General features: G+C 40.5%; 1 protein-coding gene across 4 annotated transcripts in view; it reads left to right on the top strand.

The window, feature by feature from the left end:
- Positions 1-1,802: 1,802 nt before the first annotated feature.
- LOC128698622 (methylthioribose-1-phosphate isomerase) overlaps positions 1,803-24,128 on the top strand; it is a 72,822-nt gene continuing 50,496 nt past the window's right edge. The window contains exons 1-3 of one of the 4 annotated variants that reach the window (XR_011394519.1): positions 1,803-2,043; positions 14,057-14,289; positions 17,588-17,793. Coding sequence is in view for 2 of the 4 variants with exons in the window: in XM_070104013.1 (XP_069960114.1) it covers positions 1,912-2,043; positions 14,057-14,289; positions 17,588-17,793 (571 nt within the window). In the remaining 2 variants the exon portion in view is untranslated. Of the gene's footprint in view, positions 2,044-6,355; positions 6,380-14,056; positions 14,290-17,587; positions 17,794-24,128 lie in introns of those variants that run through there. The other 3 variants (XR_011394518.1, XM_070104013.1, XM_070104014.1) reach the window with 3 other exon arrangements.

The following is a 24,128-nucleotide window of genomic DNA, read 5'->3' as shown; positions in this document are numbered from 1 at the left end:
CTGTATTTCTTTGTACTTCTATGTATCATGTTCAAATCAATCAATCAATCAATCAATAACAACACTGTGACTAACCAAGGAGTCGAACCCATGCTGCTTTGGCCACACAATTCTCAATAACGACGCACCCAGCCAAGCTAGGTGTTGCACCCGTCATCCGAGGACATACGATGGTATTGGGAATGGCTGTCTGCCGAGGAGAGACAGGCACCTAGCAACATCTATTGTTGGGGCAATGGATGAATTCCCTGCTATGTTTGTTAACTGCTCATTACTCTGTAATTTGTCTATGATTGTAATCATGTCATAACGTGTTTATCATTCATTACCTTTGAAACTTGTCATGATTTTGACCAGCTCTACCTGGAGCTCATTACCTTTGTAAATTCTCATGATTAATGTGTTTGATTCATTACCTTTGCAATTATTCATGAGTGTGACCAGCTCAACCTGGAGCTCATTACCTTTGTAACTTGGTCATGATTATGACCAGATCTAGTTCATTACCTTTGTAACTTGCTCAGCTATCAAAACTTTGGAGTCCAGTCCCTGGACCAATTATGTACCTCTGTAATCTTTTGACTACCGCCCACAGGATGGGTATGGTGTGACTACCGCCCACAGGATGGGTATGGTGTGACTACCGCCCACAGGATGGGTATGGTGTGACTACCGCCCACAGGATGGGTATGGGGTGCATAATAAACATATTAAACTAAAAAACTAAACCATGAACTAGAGCGTCATGAGTTCTCGTCCACTATGAGGCAGGGCAAAACAGCATGGGTTCGACTCCTTGGCTAGTCACAGTATTGTTATTGATCAATACAACTTGTTCGTGGTTATAATAATAGTAATATATGTGTAAATTACCTTCCAGGATAACTCGAAAAAAGTGAAAAAATGTGACTTATTTCCACTGGGATTTTTATAATATATTATAATAATAATAATAATAATAATAATAATAATAATAATAATAATAATAATTATTATTATTATTATTATTATTATTATTATTATTATTATTATTATTATTATTATTATTATTATTATTATTATTATTATTATTATTATTATTATTATTATTATTATCATCTGCTTAATATTAATATGTACTAACATAATATTAAATTTTCATGTACCATTGTTACTCCTAAATTAACATTAACAATCATCTAAGGGATCATTTATATAAAACCATGTGTGACTGTATTAAGTTAGTGTTAAGTTTACTTAACATACTGTACACATTAGTTAATGTTAAGTTTACTTGACATACTCTACTCATTAAGTTAATGTTAAGTTTACTTAACATACTCTACACATTAAGTTAATGTTAAGTTTACCTAACATACTCTACACACTAATAAACTTCCTTCATACACATTATAATATAATTTATCTTTATACAAACATTATATCATAAATAAAGTATCTTTATGTATCTTTATATTTATGTTACTTATAATGACCTACGAGCGTAAAATATCTCATAATGTTACTTATATTTTCTCCTCAGTTTTCTAAATGTTTAGAAACATTAGAAGACTAAATAACAATAAATAACAATAATTTAAGCTTGAATTACGGTGGAGTAAAATTTATTTTGAGGATAAAGATAACTTAACCGGGAACACCGACCATACCAGTCGCTTTATTTAACCTTATTACAGTCCTTTAACACCTCAATAATAACTTATTTATACCAGATAAAATCCCTTGTGGGTTTAGCGCTTAGTACTGATTATAAGCATGATAAAAATCAACTAAATAAGGGAGGAAAACGTGAATTATATTGTAGTGGGAAGTGTAGGTGAGAGCAGTGTTGCAGGAGCAGTGTTGCAGGAGCAGTGTTGCAGCAGCCTGCACGGCCTGCACCTGCCACTACCATTATCTCAGCTGGGGAAGATGACTTTACAGGCTATAAAGTGGCAGGATAACCAGCTGTACGTGCTGGACCAGCTGCTGCTGCCTTTGGAGAGTCAATACATCAATGTGAGGGACGTGAAGGATGGATGGCAGGTCATCAGTAAGATGCAGGTAATGTGGTGGATGGCAGGTCATCAATAAGATGCAGGTAATGTGGTGGATGGCAGGTCATCAATAAGATGCAGGTAATGTGGTGGATGGCAGGTCATCAGTAAGATGCAGGTAATGTGGTGGATGGCAGGTCATCAGTAAGATGCAGGTAATGTGGTGGATGGCAGGTCATCAATAAGATGCAGGTAATGTGGTGGATGGCAGGTCATCAGTAAGATGCAGGTAATGTGGTGGATGGCAGGTCATCAGTAAGATGCAGGTAATGTGGTGGATGGCAGGTCATCAGTAAGATGCAGGTAATGTGGTGGATGGCAGGTCATCAATAAGATGCAGGTAATGTGGTGGATGGCAGGTCATCAGTAAGATGCAGGTAATGTGATGGATGGCAGGTCATCAATAAGATGCAGGTAATGTGGTGGATGGCAGGTCATCAGTAAGATGCAGGTAATGTGGTGGATGGCAGGTCATCAGTAAGATGCAGGTAATGTGATGGATGGCAGGTCATCAATAAGATGCAGGTAATGTGGTGGATGGCAGGTCATCAGTAAGATGCAGGTAATGTGGTGGATGGCAGGTCATCAGTAAGATGCAGGTAATGTGGTGGATGGCAGGTCATCAGTAAGATGCAGGTAATGTGGTGGATGGCAGGTCATCAGTAAGATGCAGGTAATGTGGTGGATGGCAGGTCATCAGTAAGATGCAGGTAATGTGGTGGATGGCAGGTCATCAGTAAGATGCAGGTAATGTGATGGATGGCAGGTCATCAGTAAGATGCAGGTAATGTGGTGGATGGCAGGTCATCAGTAAGATGCAGGTAATGTGGTGGATGGCAGGTCATCAGTAAGATGCAGGTAATGTGATGGATGGCAGGTCATCAATAAGATGCAGGTAATGTGATGGATGGCAGGTCATCAGTAAGATGCAGGTAATGTGATGGATGGCAGGTCATCAGTAAGATGCAGGTAATGTGGTGGATGGCAGGTCATCAGTAAGATGCAGGTAATGTGGTGGATGGCAGGTCATCAATAAGATGCAGGTAATGTGGTGGATGGCAGGTCATCAGTAAGATGCAGGTAATGTGGTGGATGGCAGGTCATCAGTAAGATGCAGGTAATGTGGTGGATGGCAGGTCATCAGTAAGATGCAGGTAATGTGGTGGATGGCAGGTCATCAGTAAGATGCAGGTAATGTGGTGGATGGCAGGTCATCAGTAAGATGCAGGTAATGTGGTGGATGGCAGGTCATCAGTAAGATGCAGGTAATGTGATGGATGGCAGGTCATCAGTAAGATGCAGGTAATGTGGTGGATGGCAGGTCATCAGTAAGATGCAGGTAATGTGGTGGATGGCAGGTCATCAGTAAGATGCAGGTAATGTGGTGGATGGCAGGTCATCAGTAAGATGCAGGTAATGTGGTGGATGGCAGGTCATCAGTAAGATGCAGGTAATGTGGTGGATGGCAGGTCATCAGTAAGATGCAGGTAATGTGGTGGATGGCAGGTCATCAGTAAGATGCAGGTAATGTGGTGGATGGCAGGTCATCAGTAAGATGCAGGTAATGTGGTGGATGGCAGGTCATCAGTAAGATGCAGGTAATGTGGTGGATGGCAGGTCATCAACAAGATGCAGGTAATGTGGTGGATGGCAGGTCATCAAGATGCAGGTAATGTGGTGGATGGCAGGTCATCAGTAAGATGCAGGTAATGTGGTGGATGGCAGGTCATCAGTAAGATGCAGGTAATGTGGTGGATGGCAGGTCATCAGTAAGATGCAGGTAATGTGGTGGATGGCAGGTCATCAGTAAGATGCAGGTAATGTGGTGGATGGCAGGTCATCAATAAGATGCAGGTAATGTGGTGGATGGCAGGTCATCAGTAAGATGCAGGTAATGTGGTGGATGGCAGGTCATCAATAAGATGCAGGTAATGTGGTGGATGGCAGGTCATCAGTAAGATGCAGGTAATGTGGTGGATGGCAGGTCATCAACAAAATGCAGGTAATGTGGTGGATGGCAGGTCATCAGTAAGATGCAGGTAATGTGGTGGATGGCAGGTCATCAGTAAGATGCAGGTAATGTGGTGGATGGCAGGTCATCAACAAGATGCAGGTAATGTGGTGGATGGCAGGTCATCAGTAAGATGCAGGTAATGTGGTGGATGGCAGGTCATCAGTAAGATGCAGGTAATGTGGTGGATGGCAGGTCATCAGTAAGATGCAGGTAATGTGGTGGATGGCAGGTCATCAGTAAGATGCAGGTAATGTGGTGGATGGCAGGTCATCAGTAAGATGCAGGTAATGTGGTGGATGGCAGGTCATCAGTAAGATGCAGGTAATGTGGTGGATGGCAGGTCATCAGTAAGATGCAGGTAATGTGGTGGATGGCAGGTCATCAGTAAGATGCAGGTAATGTGGTGGATGGCAGGTCATCAGTAAGATGCAGGTAATGTGGTGGATGGCAGGTCATCAGTAAGATGCAGGTAATGTGGTGGATGGCAGGTCATCAGTAAGATGCAGGTAATGTGGTGGATGGCAGGTCATCAGTAAGATGCAGGTAATGTGGTGGATGGCAGGTCATCAGTAAGATGCAGGTAATGTGGTGGATGGCAGGTCATCAGTAAGATGCAGGTAATGTGGTGGATGGCAGGTCATCAGTAAGATGCAGGTAATGTGGTGGATGGCAGGTCATCAGTAAGATGCAGGTAATGTGGTGGATGGCAGGTCATCAGTAAGATGCAGGTAATGTGGTGGATGGCAGGTCATCAGTATGGATGGCAGGTCATCAGTAAGATGCAGGTAATGTGGTGGATGGCAGGTCATCAGTAAGATGCAGGTAATGTGGTGGATGGCAGGTCATCAGTAAGATGCAGGTAATGTGGTGGATGGCAGGTCATCAGTAAGATGCAGGTAATGTGGTGGATGGCAGGTCATCAGTAAGATGCAGGTAATGTGGTGGATGGCAGGTCATCAGTAAGATGCAGGTAATGTGGTGGATGGCAGGTCATCAGTAAGATGCAGGTAATGTGGTGGATGGCAGGTCATCAGTAAGATGCAGGTAATGTGGTGGATGGCAGGTCATCAGTAAGATGCAGGTAATGTGGTGGATGGCAGGTCATCAGTAAGATGCAGGTAATGTGGTGGATGGCAGGTCATCAGTAAGATGCAGGTAATGTGGTGGATCAGTAAGATGCAGGTAATGTGGTGGATGGCAGGTCATCAGTAAGATGCAGGTAATGTGGTGGATGGCAGGTCATCAGTAAGATGCAGGTAATGTGGTGGATGGCAGGTCATCAGTAAGATGCAGGTAATGTGGTGGATGGCAGGTCATCAGTAAGATGCAGGTAATGTGGTGGATGGCAGGTCATCAGTAAGATGCAGGTAATGTGGTGGATGGCAGGTCATCAGTAAGATGCAGGTAATGTGGTGGATGGCAGGTCATCAGTAAGATGCAGGTAATGTGGTGGATGGCAGGTCATCAGTAAGATGCAGGTAATGTGGTGGATGGCAGGTCATCAGTAAGATGCAGGTAATGTGGTGGATGGCAGGTCATCAGTAAGATGCAGGTAATGTGGTGGATGGCAGGTCATCAGTAAGATGCAGGTAATGTGGTGGATGGCAGGTCATCAGTAAGATGCAGGTAATGTGGTGGATGGCAGGTCATCAGTAAGATGCAGGTAATGTGGTGGATGGCAGGTCATCAGTAAGATGCAGGTAATGTGGTGGATGGCAGGTCATCAGTAAGATGCAGGTAATGTGGTGGATGGCAGGTCATCAGTAAGATGCAGGTAATGTGGTGGATGGCAGGTCATCAGTAAGATGCAGGTAATGTGGTGGATGGCAGGTCATCAGTAAGATGCAGGTAATGTGGTGGATGGCAGGTCATCAGTAAGATGCAGGTAATGTGGTGGATGGCAGGTCATCAGTAAGATGCAGGTAATGTGGTGGATGGCAGGTCATCAGTAAGATGCAGGTAATGTGGTGGATGGCAGGTCATCAGTAAGATGCAGGTAATGTGGTGGATGGCAGGTCATCAGTAAGATGCAGGTAATGTGGTGGATGGCAGGTCATCAGTAAGATGCAGGTAATGTGGTGGATGGCAGGTCATCAGTAAGATGCAGGTAATGTGGTGGATGGCAGGTCATCAGTAAGATGCAGGTAATGTGGTGGATGGCAGGTCATCAGTAAGATGCAGGTAATGTGGTGGATGGCAGGTCATCAGTAAGATGCAGGTAATGTGGTGGATGGCAGGTCATCAGTAAGATGCAGGTAATGTGGTGGATGGCAGGTCATCAGTAAGATGCAGGTAATGTGATGGATGGCAGGTCATCAGTAAGATGCAGGTAATGTGGTGGATGGCAGGTCATCAGTAAGATGCAGGTAATGTGGTGGATGGCAGGTCATCAGTAAGATGCAGGTAATGTGGTGGATGGCAGGTCATCAGTAAGATGCAGGTAATGTGGTGGATGGCAGGTCATCAGTAAGATGCAGGTAATGTGGTGGATGGCAGGTCATCAGTAAGATGCAGGTAATGTGGTGGATGGCAGGTCATCAGTAAGATGCAGGTAATGTGGTGGATGGCAGGTCATCAGTAAGATGCAGGTAATGTGGTGGATGGCAGGTCATCAGTAAGATGCAGGTAATGTGGTGGATGGCAGGTCATCAGTAAGATGCAGGTAATGTGGTGGATGGCAGGTCATCAGTAAGATGCAGGTAATGTGGTGGATGGCAGGTCATCAGTAAGATGCAGGTAATGTGGTGGATGGCAGGTCATCAGTAAGATGCAGGTAATGTGGTGGATGGCAGGTCATCAGTAAGATGCAGGTAATGTGGTGGATGGCAGGTCATCAGTAAGATGCAGGTAATGTGGTGGATGGCAGGTCATCAACAAGATGCAGGTAATGTGGTGGATGGCAGGTCATCAGTAAGATGCAGGTAATGTGGTGGATGGCAGGTCATCAGTAAGATGCAGGTAATGTGGTGGATGGCAGGTCATCAGTAAGATGCAGGTAATGTAATGGATGGCAGGTCATCAATAAGATGCAGGTAATGTGATGGATGGCAGGTCATCAATAAGATGCAGGTAATGTGATGGATGGCAGGTCATCAATAAGATGCAGGTACAGTAATGGATGGCAGGTCATCAATAAGATGCAGGTACAGTAATGGATGGCAGATCATCAATAAGATGCAGGTACTGTAATGGATGGCAGATCATCAATAAGATGCAGGTACAGTAATGGATGGCAGATCATCAATAAGATGCAGGTACTGTAATGGATGGCAGATCATCAATAAGATGCAGGTACAGTAATGGATGGCAGATCATCAATAAGATGCAGGTACAGTAATGGATGGCAGGTCATCAATAAGATGCAGGTACAGTAATGGATGGCAGATCATCAATAAGATGCAGGTACAGTAATGGATGGCAGATCATCAATAAGATGCAGGTACAGTAATGGATGGCAGATCATCAATAAGATGCAGGTACAGTAATGGATGGCAGATCATCAATAAGATGCAGGTACAGTAATGGATGGCAGATCATCAATAAGATGCAGGTACTGTAATGGATGGCAGGTCATCAAGAAGATGCAGGTACAGTAATGGATGGCAGGTCATCAATAAGATGCAGGTACTGTAATGGATGGCAGGTCATCAATAAGATGCAGGTACAGTAATGGATGGCAGGTCATCAATAAGATGCAGGTACTGTAATGGATGGCAGGTCATCAATAAGATGCAGGTACTGTAATGGATGGCAGGTCATCAATAAGATGCAGGTACAGTAATGGATGGCAGGTCATCAATAAGATGCAGGTACAGTAATGGATGGCAGGTCATCAATAAGATGCAGGTACAGTAATGGATGGCAGGTCATCAATAAGATGCAGGTACAGTAATGGATGGCAGGTCATCAATAAGATGCAGGTACAGTAATGGATGGCAGATCATCAATAAGATGCAGGTACAGTAATGGATGGCAGGTCATCAATAAGATGCAGGTACAGTAATGGATGGCAGGTCATCAATAAGATGCAGGTACTGTAATGGATGGCAGGTCATCAATAAGATGCAGGTACAGTAATGGATGGCAGGTCATCAATAAGATGCAGGTACAGTAATGGATGGCAGGTCATCAATAAGATGCAGGTACTGTAATGGATGGCAGGTCATCAATAAGATGCAGGTACAGTAATGGATGGCAGGTCATCAATAAGATGCAGGTACAGTAATGGATGGCAGGTCATCAATAAGATGCAGGTACTGTAATGGATGGCAGGTCATCAATAAGATGCAGGTACAGTAATGGATGGCAGGTCATCAATAAGATGCAGGTACAGTAATGGATGGCAGGTCATCAATAAGATGCAGGTACAGTAATGGATGGCAGGTCATCAATAAGATGCAGGTATACCAACCAATGGTAGAATTTTTATACAGTTATATGTACAAAAAGAAAGGTAGCTAATGGATAAATGGTACAATTTTGAAAGTATGACTTGGTATTTCAAACTGGTTCAGTGATCTCATTAGGATTAATAACCATAGTGTGAACATTGTGGTTTACTCTCAGCAGGTTCTGATTGTTAAACCCAAACTTGGCATTTCATGGATAATGCTATTGTTGGTCATGTAGCTTTAATCTTGGATTCATTAAGATCAGTCCCAGTAAAGGAGGTAAAAGAGAGAGAGAGATTAACACGTGTTGGTGCTCAGTTTCCCAACTTCTGAGGCAGATCAGGAGGCTGAGGCTTCTATGGCTTCTTGCTGATGCTGATTTCGTGGTCGATGAACCTATTAAGAGTTTGTCTAAAGTATCTGTGGTTACCTTTTTGTCATCTTGTTCAGATGAAATTGTTTCTTGTATTCTTGCTAACAATTCCAAGATTTTTGTCTTCTGTGAAAGAGGCTGCATTCTTAGCATTTGTTTTTCAAATTTTATGGATGGTAGCAGGGTAGCTGTGCTGAAGATGGCCTCTGAAATCCAAAATGTCATTATTAAGAATAATTAGTACACAGATGCTCCTTGCTTTACGATGGTTTGACATGATATTTTGACTTTACAATGGTGCAATAGTAATTAATGTTAGTTCTGTGCTTCACAAAAGTCTTCTGGCCCAGTGTGCTTTCAGCTGATTACATTAATGGTGAGTACTTGTACATGTCACTACATGTACTGTACCTGTATCATCCTTGGGAAATCAAGTCAGTGTACTGTATTTTTTTTGTACTATCGAGTACTGTACATATATTGATAGGATAAACTTATATTCATTTGCTTTTCAATACTGGTACAGTGGAACCCCTAGTTTTGGCTGCCCTGGGTATCGGCTGCTTCGAGTTTCGACCACTTTTTTCGGCTAAATTTTGTCTTGAGTTTTGGCCTGTGCCCCGTGTTTCAGCCGGCATACCAGACCTGTCCACCTGCCCGTGCCTGCCCGCCTGTTTGCATAGGCGTCGTGAGCCAGTCTAGCTTTGTTTATCCTTGAATGAACATTACCCTTCATGCTCATCTAAACATTTCACAATAAATTCATTGTGTTTAGTGCTTGTTTATTGGTTGTGACTGTGAAATAAGCCACTATGGGCCCAAAGAAACTTCCTAGTGCCACCCCTTTGGTAAAGAAAGTGAGAAACACCATAGAAGTGAAGAAAGAAATTGTACAAAAATACGAGGCAGTGCACTGCAGTGGTTGAAGCAGTGGTTGAGGCAGTGGTGGAGGCAGTAGTTGAGGCAATAATAAGTCCCTCTCTCCTCCTTCCTATCTTCCAGATGCCAACAAGAGTCTTCAATAAAGGTACGTAAATGTGATTTTAAATGTTTATTTAAATGTTTATCTGTTTCATTACTCATTTAAGTACTATATGTATTTATAATTGTTTTGTGTATGTAAAACTATAGTTATTCTTTAAAAAATGTATTCTTAGTGAATATTTTTGTGGGTCTGGAACGGATTAATTGGATTTACATTATTTCTTATGGGAAATATTGCTTCGACTTTAGGCCTAGCTCCTGGAACGGATTACGGCTGAAACTCGGGGTTACACTGTACAGTGGACCCCCAGTTAACGATATATTTTCATTCCAGAAGTATGTTCAGGTGCCAGTACTGACCGAATTTGTTCCCATAAGGAATATTGTGAAGTAGATTAGTCAATTTCAGACCCCCAAACATACACGTACAAATGCACTTACATAAATACACTTACATAATTGGTTGCATTGGGAGGTGATCGTTAAGCTGGGGTCCACTGTATTTAGTTACAGTAACTATTTGTTTATTTGCATATTTAGTGACAGTAGTTATTTATTTATGTATTTATTTATTATATATTCATATGACAGGGTGGATAGGAAGGCATTGTGGCAGATGTTGCAAATGTATGGAATAGGAGGTTGGCTATTGAAAGCACTGAAAAGTTTTTATGAGGATAGTGAGGCTCAGATTAGAGTATGTAGGAGAGAGGGAAATTATTTCCCAGTAAAAGTAGGCCTTAGACAAGGATGTGTGATGTCACCATGGTTGTTTAATATATTTATAGATGGAGTTGTAAGTGAAGTGAATGCTTGAGTGTTGGCAAGAGGTGTGGGGTTAAAAGATAATAAATATAACACAAAGTGGGAGTTGTCACGGTTGTTCTTTGCTGATGACACTGCTTTTGGGAGACTTTGAAGAGAAGTTGCAGAGGTTGGTGGACAAGTTTGGTAAGGTATGTAAAAGAAGAAAACAGAAAGTGAATATGTATAGGAAAGAGTAAGGTGATGAGGTTAGTAAAAAAAATTAGGTAACGAAAGATTGGATATCAGGTTGGTGGGAGAGAGTATAGAGTATAGAGGAGATGAAGGTATTCAGATATTTAGGAGTGGACAGGTCAACAGATGAGTCTATGAAAGATGAGGTGAATCATAGAATTGATGAGGGGAGAAAGTGAGTGGTGCACTGAGTATATGGAAACAACTTTGTCCATGGCAGCAAAGAGGGGAATGTATGAGAGTGTAGTTATACCAACGCTCTTATATGGGTATGAAGCATGGGTGGTGAATGTTGCAACAAGGAGAAGGCTGGAGGCAGTGGAGATACTGTGTCTGAGGGCAATGTGGTGTGAATATAATGCAGAGAATTTGTAGTTTGGAAATTAGGAGGATGTGCAGGATTACCAAAACTTTTATCCAGAGGGCTGAGGAGGGGTTGTTGAGGTGATTCAGACATGTAGAGAGGAAGGAACAAAATAGAATGACTTTGAGGGTGTGTGAATCTGTAGTGAAGGTAAGGCGGGGTAGAAGTCAACCTAGGAAAGGTTGGAGGGAGGGGGGTAAAGGAGTTTTTGTGTGCAAGGGGCTTGGCTTTTCAGCAAGCATGTGTGAGCGTGTTAGATAGGAGCAAATGGAGACAAATGATCCTTAGGTCTTGACGTGCTGTTGGAGTGTGAGCAGGGTAATGTTTATGAAGGGATTCAGGAAACCGGCAGGCCAGACTTGAGTCCTGGAGATGGGAAGTACAGTACCAGCACTCTGAAGGAGGGGTGTTAATGCTGCAGTTTTATAATTGTAGTGTAAGCGCACCTTTGGCAAGACAGTGATGGAGTGAACGATGAAAGTTTTTCTTTTTCGGTCCACCCTACCTTGGTGGGAAACAGCCGACGTGTTAATAAAAAAAAATATTCATGTTCGACTTGCACCATATATTCAACATACAATGGGTTCGTTGGAGCATAAGTCGAAGAGCACCTGTGTACTTTGTTGGTCTGACAAGATGCAAGGTTATAGGGGACCCAGTGTTACCATTGCAAAGGTTTTGCTCATACTGTGGCAAATTGTTCTCCTGAGGATGGTTTGCCTAGTGCCTTTTTTATGTACTGGGAATCATCAATCTAGAAATTGTGACTAGAAATCATCCCCCTGTTGTATTAATTGTTCTTCCAGGGATGTTCCTCATGGTGAAATTCATCATTTTGATCTAGTTCAGACTGGAGATGGTACTGCAACATCGTAAATTGATGGAGAACAGTAATTTTACAGTCTTGAAAAGCATCCAAAGTCCTCAGGCACCTCAGACTCCTTGAAGGTAGGATTATTGAACATTTGTTCAATAAGAAATAAGTTTCTTAATGTTATTGAAGCTCAGGAAGAGTTTTCTCTTGATATTCGGTGTCTGACAGAAACATCGTTGGAGTCTGATATACCAGTGGTACAGCTGCTCTCCCCAGCTTCTTTTTGATTTATTTTGTTCTGAGGGCAATGACTACTCCGGAGTCGTAGTCATATTTTTGGTTTCTGCCAAATATTCATCATACTACATATTACTGGTAGTTGATTAACAGGTGTCATTTGAGGTAATGGAAGTAGCAGTTAATTATCATTTGCAGATTGAGACCGGTGGTTGTGTGTCATCTGGTACTGGTGGCACAGGTTTTTTGTTTCTTGTATCCTTTGAAAGGAAGAGCTGTCATCTTTTGTGTATGGTGACTTTAACTACATGATTGATTGTCCACAACAGAAATGCTATTCATGTGACTTCTTGATGCTAATAGATGAGAATAACTTTTCGAATAATGCAGCATCACCCACTCATATTAGTGGCCATATACTGGACTTGGTTCTGTCTGTTGCCAGTTCCTTGAACATAAATGATCTTGATTAGTAATTTTTGCCTCTTGGTACACTTCCTCTGTTGCTCAGCTACGTAGGACTCAGAATGCGATGCATTGATGACATAGACTGTGTACTCTTGGATCATAGTCTGATTCACAAGTAACATTTAAGCATTAACATTAGTTTGACTGAAATGCATTGCATACTAGTGGCTCTCGTGCCTACCAATGTTTTATTACATGTTAACTATATTGTTTGTATTGCATAAGGAAATAAAAATTGTGCTGTATAAAACAGTCATAAAGGGGTCAGCAGCTCATAAAACAGAGCACTTCAGGGAAAAATTTGAATCTTGTGGCAATCAGTGGCTGTTGTTCACCCTCCTGAATAACCTACTTGGTTGTCCATCTAAACCTACTCTCCCTGTTTTTGATTCTGGTTTTTAGCTCGCCTTGGCCTGTGATTATTTTGGTCAGAAAATAGAAAATATTCATTTGGACTTGGATTCAGCTTAAGTAGGAAGTCTGAATAAATGAAGAATGGGTGTAATTGAAAACCACTGCATAGCAAAATATCATAAAATGAAGTGTGAAATAGTACACAAAAAGTGAATTGCGAAATGTTGCAAATGCATTAGGTGGATGCATGGAAGATCAGAGTCTACTGTATATGCAAAATTCTCTATATAGAATGCTGTGCCTTCCTCTTGAGTTTAGTGCTGCCTTTAGTGTCGCCTTTCCTCACTTGATGATGTACTCGTTTACTGATGACTGGGACTTAAGACAGGCTCTCTGACCAGTATGTATATCTAAATAATATACGTATATTAGAGCTGATTTCTTCTATTCTGTTTATTACAATGTACAGTACACAACTGTATAAACATTTAAAAATATACCAGAAATGTTATAAATGGTGCAAAGGTGACATTAAAACAATATCAATGATGGTTGACATAAATCCACTACCATTATAGTATGCTCCTCACTTAGTGACGAATTCGTTTACCGACGTGGTCTTAGGAACAAAACTCCTTCATTAAGTGAGGAGAGGTTTTAATATAATAATAAAAATAATCTGTAAATCTCAACCTCTTTATTCCTCTGACTAGTAGAACATGAGAGACAGCCTCATAACACCTCATTGATTCCCTTGGATAATAGAAGACTAGACATTTTTTTCCCAGACCACCATTCATGGGTGGTGGGCTGATGGTTTTGACAGGACTCTTGACACAAGGAATTGAAACTGCCCTCCTGGATCAGACTTGATACCCTCTCAGTCCCAGGGCTGCATGACCCTTACAGGTTTAACACTTCCTTATAAATATGATGATAATCATCCACAAGTAGTTTCATACTTGTGTTTTCGACAAATGTGATATGAAGAATTTTTTGGTCAACTTTGATATGTTTTACAGGTTCGTGGAGCTCCTGCGATTGCAATAGTAGGCTGCTTGAGTCTTGCTGTTGAACTAATTAATACATCATTTGAGGATAAAGATGAACTGCTAGACACTATAAACAAGAAACTGGACTATCTAGTGACAGCACGACCCACAGCGGTCAACTTACAGAAAGCAGCTGAAGAATTGAAAGCCATCAGCAAGAAACTATATGAAGATAATTTATCTGTGGAAGATATGGTCAAACTGTGAGTATTATACGGTACTTCATTTTGACTGTTTTTCTCTTTTTTGGCTCTAATATTACAGTATTAATCTGTAAGGTTTTAATTCCTTTAAATCTTGTAGCTCTGTGGTACAGTAACACCTTCATCTCACAGCTGAAGCACCTGGGTTTAATCCTAAGCAAATCAAGATGTATGGGCATGTCTCTTTACTCTTGCTCCCTCTCTTCACCTATTTTATTTAGCCCATGGATGCCAGGATATAGTAAATCATTGTAAAATTGATCATGTTTGTCATACTTTGGTTTGTGCTACAGATATATCTATTGTATATGGTTTGTAAACCAGCATGGTAATCACCTGCTGTTGTGGGTGGGGAGTATATCTTAGGTAGGGCCGAGGTAGGATAGCACCTCTTAGTCTATAAGTTCACTGGTGTAAAAAAAATAAATGTGTCTGGGGACAAAAGTAAATACATGTATTACAACTGACATTTTTTAAATTCAGTAAACTCTCTTCTTAATGGATCACAATTTAATGGCCTTAAGAAACACAACAAAATGAACCGAGTCAGTAGATTTGGAAGCAATGGAAAAAGTCCTTTGGTTGCAGATTTGTTCATTGTCATTACGATCACGGCAGAGCAGTCTTTTCTCTATCAACTGCCTGCTCCCTCCTCCACCCCAATTAGCTTGTTAAATGGAGGGGTTGACTGTACTGGAATGTTTTCTGTATATCTCACCAAATGCGTAAGATAAGATTTTGTTGGGATTTTTAACCTGGAGGAGGATTAGCCACCCAGGTGTAAATTTGCTGCTGGATTGAGGGCTCGACCTGGTTGAATTGTGTTGGAGAGCTTGAACATTGAAGCATCTGGGAGTTATGATGAGAACATCGTCAACATAATGAAGCCAGATGACTGAAGAGGGCATAATAGAGGAAAATCACTCTGCTTCCAGATGTTCCATACTTAAATTTACCAGTGTAGCACTAAGTGGGGAACCAATGGGTAGTCCAAAAGTCTGCTGAAAAAGATGATTTTCTAAAGAGAAACGTGTAAAACTAACACACAATTCAAGGTCAATGAAATCACTGGCTGGAACAGGAAGGTCGAAGGAGTCACCGAACTAAACTAAACATGGTGTAATCATAGGCTTCTTCCTTCATGCCCTCCAAATTTGTAGCAGTGAATTCCTTGAGGAAGGAAGTTGTTTCATTGAACAAATATTTTCTGAACTTCACTACCCTTATCACTTCATCAGAGACTTCAAACATTGGGCAATAACATCTATCACTCTCCCAGACAAGATACTTCCGAGAGCAGATACGTAGTCGTCCTCACTAATTCCATTGCCAGATAAGTCTCCAACAACTTTTCCAATACCACATTCCAAGTATCTACCTCCACATCCACTGCCATCAAGAATATTACCAGTAAGAAACACCACAAGGTTCAATCCTCTGCAGGGGTATACATAATCCCTTGCAGCAATTACAACCAATTATACATGGGCAAGACATCCAGAGACCTCCAAACACACATTTCAAGACACCAATATGCAAGCAGAAAGGACGATTTGAGGAATGCTTGTGTTCTACACAGGCATTCCTCAAAACTTCCACAAACATTTAATCAACTACAGAGACACAAGATTCAACGCCAGGGAAGAAGACTGTGTTGCAGGATCTTGGAATCATCGCTTGTCTGTATATCCAACAATTTCAACCAGAACAATGGCTTTTATAACATAGCTGAACCCCTTGCCAGGAAACTTGTTCATTGTTATCCTACTTAATTAACAACACATCTACTTGCCCATCCCATACAGGTCCATTTCAGATCCAGCCTCCCTAACATTCTCCACCTGACTCGACATACTCTAGTGCGTGTATATAGTTATGTACTCTTTGGCCAGGTAGCTCTATTTGTCACTTGATAAAGTCCACTGTGTGGGCAAAATGTAGTCAGTAAAGGATTGCATTATATGTACTGCATTTTTGTCTTTTTTTTTTTTTTCATGTCAGTATTTTACACCATTTATCTCCACCATTAATTTTGTTTATATCCTTCCCTCCACACCTCTACCATCTCTCTTCCTCAGTCTCACATCTGCCTCATAGCATTGAATGACTTAGGATTTTTCTGCTTTCCTTGTTTATAATGCAGTGGAACCTTGGTTGTCGAATGCACTACTTCTCGAACAGATCAATTTTCAAACAAGGAATTCAAGAATAAAACTACCTGGTTTTCATACATGCTCTTGGTTCTTGACTGACAATGCTCCCAAGGTTGAAGAATTTAAAAAAAAAAAAATTCTTATGAAATGACAGAGAATCTTTTTCCGAAGGTAATGAAACCAAAAGTTCGAAATTTGGTGGAAATCTTATGGAATTATGCTTTCGCGAAAGTAGTGGTCTTGGCAGTATTTACGCATAGGCAATTTTGCCCACTTGGAACCCTATTTTGGGCCAGTTCCACTGTTTTAGTCAACCAAACTCAAAGCTATTTCACTAAAACTCCTTTTGTTCTATCGACTGAGTACGAGAAACTGCCAATTTACCTATTTCAACTACCTAATAAGGTGATCTGAAATTACTAATTTGGCCAATTTCACACAAAATTCAAGAAAGCCAAGTTTCAAAATAGGATCCAGAATAAACAATGCAGACATTCCTGGCACTAAAATAACATTTTCTCTGTTCATCAGTCACATCTCCAGCCCCTCTTATATTATGCATGCTTTTCATATTGAATTTTTATTCACACAAAAAATAGAAGATTTACTGTTATTAAGACTACTGCATAATTGTAAAAATTGTGTAAATAATATCAGTACATTCATGAATACGTGTGACGTGATTTGTTTACTCTTGAACATCGGCAAAAAATTAACATTTCCACTACTTTGAGCTCAATTTTAAGCTACTTTTTGTTTGTAAACCATTCAAAATCAGCTCTATTTCTGTAATACATCTTCCATTCTATTAAATAAGAATACACCCGCAAATGCCATATGAAAATACACCGCAAAGTCACTGCTTTAAACCAAAAACATGGTCGCAAGTTTTTCTCATCATGCACTGCATGCAGCAGGATCTTTTTTTTACTGCTCACACTGCCCATGCAGACCCATTCCCATGAAGGCCTACCAGCTTTCTCCCGCAAGATTTGAAGCCGCTAGAATTTTGCCATTAGCTCTCCTCTGACAGGTAAGAGGCAGTTAAATTTTCATGTACTGTAAAATATTTCAGTTATTATATGACTCTTTCGAGGTTAGTATTTCTCCATGAATACAATAATGCAATATTACTAATATTTCAGGGTGTCTAGTTGGTGTCAGAAGATGTTAGATGATGATATTAACACCAACAAGAAAATTGGCTGGTTCGGCGCTGAGTCGATATTAAAATCGGCAGGTGGCAGGAATGTGCAGTTACTGACGCATTGCAACACTGGCTCCCTTGCAACGGCCGGCTATGGCACAGCGCTCGGTGTTATTCGTTCCATTCATGAACAGGGACGCTTAGGTAAGCTTACAAGCTGCTTGTTCATTATGAGAAGAGTGTACAAATGGGCTACAGTGAATCCTCAGTTTAATTAACTAATAGAAGGGAGGGAATGTCTGTTCAGTTTGAACGATGACATCACTTTTCTGTGATCTTTACAATAATGCTCAATTCTGATGAATCGAGACATCATCTGATGAATCCAGAATAAATGTACCCTGCAGGCCATAATAATAACATACCTTTCCTGGATGTAATACTCTGTTCACTGTTTCTGAAAGTCATCTGGTTACAGAGTTTGTTTTCTAAATCTGAAACTGATTAAATAGGGAGATGTTAAATCAAAGTTTTTCTTTAGCTATTTGTATAAACAATTTGTATACACAGTGGTAGTGCCTTTGGCTCACAGCCCATGGGTCTGGGTTTAATCCTGAGCGAGGTGCGATGTTTGGGCAAGTGTCCTAACACCTACAGCCCATGTTCATATAGCAGTATGTAGATACCTTAGCTTTAGTCGATTTGTGGATTACCTCTTTGGGAAGAGGACTAAAGAATTCTACTGGAAATAAGCTACAATGCTTGACTGTCTTGGGTTTTCTTGTGTTATTATTCTTTTAGGGTAAATAATCTTATTGAAATCTTTATGAATATTCAGGTATTTATAGAATGACAAAAGAATAAATGACATAGAAACTCTTGTTACTGCTTCTCTTCCTGATTTTCAGTAAATGGCATTAGATAAATAGAATTGTAGACTAACAAGGATGATTTAGGTAAGGGATTTGTACACCAAGTGTTGACAAGGAAGCATTTAAGTGAATAACACTTAGATAAAGTTAAGGAACTATTTGCCTCTCTTGTATTTAGGAAAAACATATGATGAAGTGGATAAGGAAGCACTGTGGCACATATTGCAAGTTCATGGATTATTTAGTAGGTTGCTAAAAGCAGTAAAGAGTTCTGTGGAGAGTGAGGCTCAGGTTAGGATATGTAAAGCAGAAAGGGAATACTGTATTTTCTAGTAAAATTGGACCTTAGGCAGTGATGCATGAGGTCACCATAGTTATTTAACATATAGCACTTGTAAATGGGGTTGTAAAATTAACGAACACTGGGTTGTTGAGTAGGGGTGTAGGATTAAAAGTTAATGAATCTGATACAAAGTGAGAGCTGTCACAGTATTGCTTGCTGATGAAACAGATCTTTTGGGAGATACTAAAGAGAAGTTACAAAGGTTGACGGAGGAATTTGGGAGGGTACATAATAGAAGGAAATTAAAGGTAAACATGGGCAAGAGCTCAGGCGATAATTGTAACAAACAATCTCAGCAACACTGGATATCAGATTGGTGGAAAGAAGTATTGAAGGAGTAAATGTATGTAAATATCTGATAGTGGTGATGAAAATAGATTGGTCTATGAAAAATTAGGTGAACCAATGAAAAGACAAAGAAAAAAAGGAAGGTAGATTGTTTGTTGCATTTGTGGAAAGATAGAAGTTTATCTGTGGAGGTGAAAGAGGAAGATACCAGAGTATAACAGTACCAATATTATAATATATGAGTGTGAGGCACTGATCTTCAAACATCACAGTGAGGAGGCAGCTAGAGGCAGTAGAGATGTTACATCTGAGCACAATGTAAAGTCTAAGTATTATGCTTAGAATTTGGAGAATAGACATAAGATGGAGTGGGGCTACCGAGAGATATACAGTGCTTTTGTAAGTGTATTTTTGGGGGTCTGAAATGACTAATCTAATTTACATTATTCCTTATGGGAACAAATTCGTTCGGTAATGGCACTCAAACAGCCTTCTGGAATGAAGAAAGTTCGAAACTCAGGGTACCACTGTAATTCAGAGGGCTGAGGAGAGGTTGAGGTAGTTTTGGCATTTAAAGAGAATGGTGAAGAATAGAATGACATGAGGTCATATAAAACTGTGGTGGAAGGAAGGACCAGGCCTGCAGCCTGTCCAAATCCCTTTGTAGTTCTGCCTGGTCCTCATCCAGTTGAATTCTTCTCATCAACTTCACATCATCTGCAAACAGGGACACTTCAGAGTCTATTTCTTCTGTCATGTTGTTTACATATACCAGAAACAGCACTGGTCCTAGGACTGACCCCTGTGGAACCCCGCTCATCACAGGCGCCCACTCTGACACTTTGTCACTTTGCTGAAGTCTTCCCAACAGGTATTCCCTGATTCATTGCAGTGCCTTCCGTGTTATACCTGCCTAGTCCTCCAGCTTATGCACTAATTTCTTGTATGGAACTGTCAAAAGCCTTCTTACAGTCCTAGAAAATGCAATCTATCCACCTCTCTCTCTCTTGTCTTACTGTTGTCACCCTATCATAAAACTCCAGTAGGTTTGTGACACAGGATTTCTCATCCCTGAAACCATGCTGGTTGTTGTTGATAAGCTCATTCCTTTCTAGGTGCTCCACCACTCTTCCCCGTGACTTGCACACTATACATGTCAGTGACACTGGTCTGTAGTTTAATGCTTTGTGTCTCTCTCCTTTTTTAAAAATTGGGACTACATTTGCTGTCTTCCATACCTCAAGTAGTCGCCCTGTTTCGATAGATGTGTTGAAGATTGTCTGTGTGTGTGTGTACTCTCCTAGTTGTGGTGCAGGGGTTGAGTTGTAGTTCCTGGCTTTGCTTCTTTGCTGGTTGCTACTAGCAATGAGCTTTATCATACCTTTTCTTAAAACTGTATGGATCCTGCCTCCACTACATCACTCTCCAGATTATTCCACTTCCTGACAACTCTATGACTGAAGAAATACTTCCTAACATCCCTGCAAGTCATCTGAGTCTTCAGCTTCCGATTGTGACCCCATGTCGCTGTGTCCCATCTCTGAAACATCTTGTCTGTATCCATCTTGTCAATTCCTCTCAGTGTTTTATATGTCATTATCAAGTCCCCCCATCCCTCTTGTCCTCCAGTGTCCTCAGGTTGATTTCCTTTAACCTCTCCTCATAGGACATGGCCCTTAGCTCTGGGACTAGTCTTGTTGCAAACATTTGCACTTTCTAATTTCTTTATGTGCTTGACCAGGTGTGAGTTACAAACGGGTGCTGTATACCTCAATATGGGCCTGGCATTCATGGTGTACAGAGTCTTGAATGATTCCTTACTGAGGCATTGGAACACTATTCTTAAGTTTGCCAGGTGCCTATATGCTGCAGCAGTTATTTGGTTGATGTGCACCTCAGGAGATGTGCTTGGTATTATACTCACCCCAAGATTCTTTTTCCTGAGTGAGGTTTGCAGTCTTTGGCCCCCTAGCCTGTACTGAGTCTGCAGTCTTCTTTGCCCTTCCCCAATCTTCATGGCTTTGCACTTGTGTCAGTGTGTGCGCATGTATGTGCATGCATGGTTGTACACACACACACACACATATTTGTATTTGCAGAGGTTGAGTCATGGCTCCTGGCCCCTGGCTCTTCACTGGTGTGTGTGTGTGTGTGTGTGTGTGTGTGTGTGTGTGTATGGGATGGAGGATTTAAATTAAAAAAAATCTTATGAATCTAATAAGAATCAAATGAGTGGAATCTGATCTAAACTTACAGTTTTATGGTGTGTTGAAGTTGGCTAAAAAATGATCACTCATCAGCAACAATGGCATCAATGCACTAGTGACATTTACAATTTACTGATGCCAAACCATGGTATGGGTGGGGATTGAATTTGTGGCAAGTGAGTCATAAAACTCCAGACTAACATGTAAGCCAATGGACCAGCTGGCTATGATTGATGAATCTTATTTGTAGCCAGCTGGCCCAGTGGCTTACGCATTGGCCTGGAGTTTTATGATTCACTTGCCATAAGTTCAACCCCCACTCGTAACATTGTTTGTTTGCAAATGTGTCATTACAATTTCGTGAGTAATGATGCCAAGTAATGACAGGTTTTCAGTTTTTTATTTTTTAATGGTTTTACACTATGTGCATTAGTATATTATGGTATTAGATGTGTTAAAATACAGTGGACCCCCGGTTAACGATATTTTTTCATTCCAGTAGTATGTTCAGGTGCCAGTACTGACCGAATTTTTTCCCATAAGGAATATTGTGAAGTAGATTAGTCCATTTCAGACCCCCAAACATACACGTACAAACGCACTTACATAAATACACTTACATAATTGGTCGCATTTGGAGGTGATCGTTAAGCGGGGGTCCACTGTACATCTAATATATGGGAAGTGCGTAACTCGACATTGCTCCACTATACAATACATACATACTGTATGTTATGGCAAACAAGACACCCTCATCCTCCCCAGGCTTGATAGGCTAAATTTTGGAAAAAAAGATAAATTGTACTTCAGTCTCCAAGATGCTGGGTAAATTTTCAAGGCTTATTTTTGGAAAAAAAAATAGCATCTTCAATGCTGTAAAATATGGTATATAAGTGCAGGTATCATAATTGTTTATTCTATTTTTCACTACTTTGGTTTTCTGACAAAGAACCCTTAAAGTATTACGATTGTTTCAAGTGTAATACTCCTTTAAAATGTGGAAATAAAGTTATATTAATAACAAAAAAGGCACAACACCGTGACTGGAACGATACACAAATAACCCGCACATAAAAGAGAGAAGCTTACGACGACGTTTCGGTCCGACTTGGACCGAAATGTCGTCGTAAGCTTCTCTCTTTTATGTGCGGGTTATTTGTGTAAAGTCACATTGTTTGACTATACTTGGTTATCCTAGGAATAACAATATCCTGGGTTATATAAACATAATGTAATCTCTGTGTCTATAACACTGTTCTTTCAAGACCACTGTAAAATATATTTACAAGGAAATATTAATATATTACAGTTGTTTCCAAGGTGTAATGCTCATGGGAACAGGTCAAATTGATTGACTATATTGGGTTATCCTAATTTAAATCTACATAGTGGGCAGGCCGGACTTGAGTCCTGCAGATGGGAAGTACAGTGCCTGCACTCTGAAGAAGGGGTGTTAATGTTGCAGTTTTATAACTGTAGTGTGAGTGTGCCTCTGGCAAGACTGTGATGGAGTGAATGACAATGACAGTTTTTCTTTTTTGGGCCACCCTGCCTTGGTGGGAGACAGCCAATGTGTTAATAAAATAATAAATAGTGGGCTTTTTGGCTGAATCCCACTGTACATATGACATTTTAATAAATTTGTGATGAATAAGACATGTTCATGGCAGCTGTACACCTTGTCTGCTGGTAGTGAAGCTGGTGGTTGAACAACAGCTCCTGGTTTCATTGTTTACTTATTCAGTGTTACCTATGATGCATTACACGGACCTGTCTAGTCTTAGATTTTTTCAAAAGCATGGAGAGGGTGCTGAGGTCAGAATATTGGCAGGTAACATATTTAAAGTCACAAAAAGTTGTGGGAACACAGTTGGAACACAATTATTAGGTTAATAGACTGATACTCAGAAAAGAATGTTGTATTATGGTAAGATTTGTTTCTGTATCTGCATAATGTCCAACAGATTTTATTCTTGTGCTTGTATTGATAGTTTACAAACTTTCTCTAGTGTTGTTTGATGTTCTTATAAATACAATGGTACAATGGTTTACAAACTGTCCAGTGCCTTGTAGCTTTGTAGTAACTCTTAAGTTTCATATTCTAATGACAAGTCTGCTCTTACCATATAAACATTAATGTTTTTGTTTTCCTTATCTGTACAGAATTATTGAAAACATTGTGGCATGTGTCTTTTCAGTGGTTGGTTGTATCCCTCCAGCCCTCATACATTTTTGTATTGGTTATTGCTACATGTTCATGATCGTCTCATTGACAGGAGCTCACTGCTGCTTAGTGAGAAATGTCAGGTTGTTCTGACAATCCATCTCTTGATCAGTTGTCCTCTTCATTAGAGTGTAAGCCAGTTTTATTTCAGATGCCTTTAACAGCAACATGATTTACTTACTTTCTCCTCCCTTGTCTCTGATAGTCCCACATTATACTCACAATGATAAGTGGTGTTAATTTTCTACATTTACTGATATTACCTCTCTGCTGAAGTTCTTACCTCACTACCTCTACTGCTCCCTCTCTGCTGTCTCTGACCTCTGTCATATTGTGTTCTTACAGGTTTTGAGTTTGTCATGAATATCAACAATATTGTTTCCCCACATCCTTTCATATTAATATTTTCTAAGTTGAAGTGCATTACCAGAAGTAGTTACAGCCACTATTGTAACAATATTATAAATATGCATTGAGTTATGCTGCTCTTAACCTCTTGACTGTTGCTCACATAGGTCTACATTATTAAGATCAGTGTTGCAGACATGAATCTGCATCTTAATCACAGCTCCCTCCAATATGCTGTGAGTAGTAAATTTTCACCT

Source organism: Cherax quadricarinatus, chromosome 88 (genome assembly GCF_038502225.1).
Source record: "Cherax quadricarinatus isolate ZL_2023a chromosome 88, ASM3850222v1, whole genome shotgun sequence".
NCBI lineage: Eukaryota > Metazoa > Arthropoda > Malacostraca > Decapoda > Parastacidae > Cherax > Cherax quadricarinatus.
This window is presented reverse-complemented; position numbering and strand designations above follow the sequence as displayed.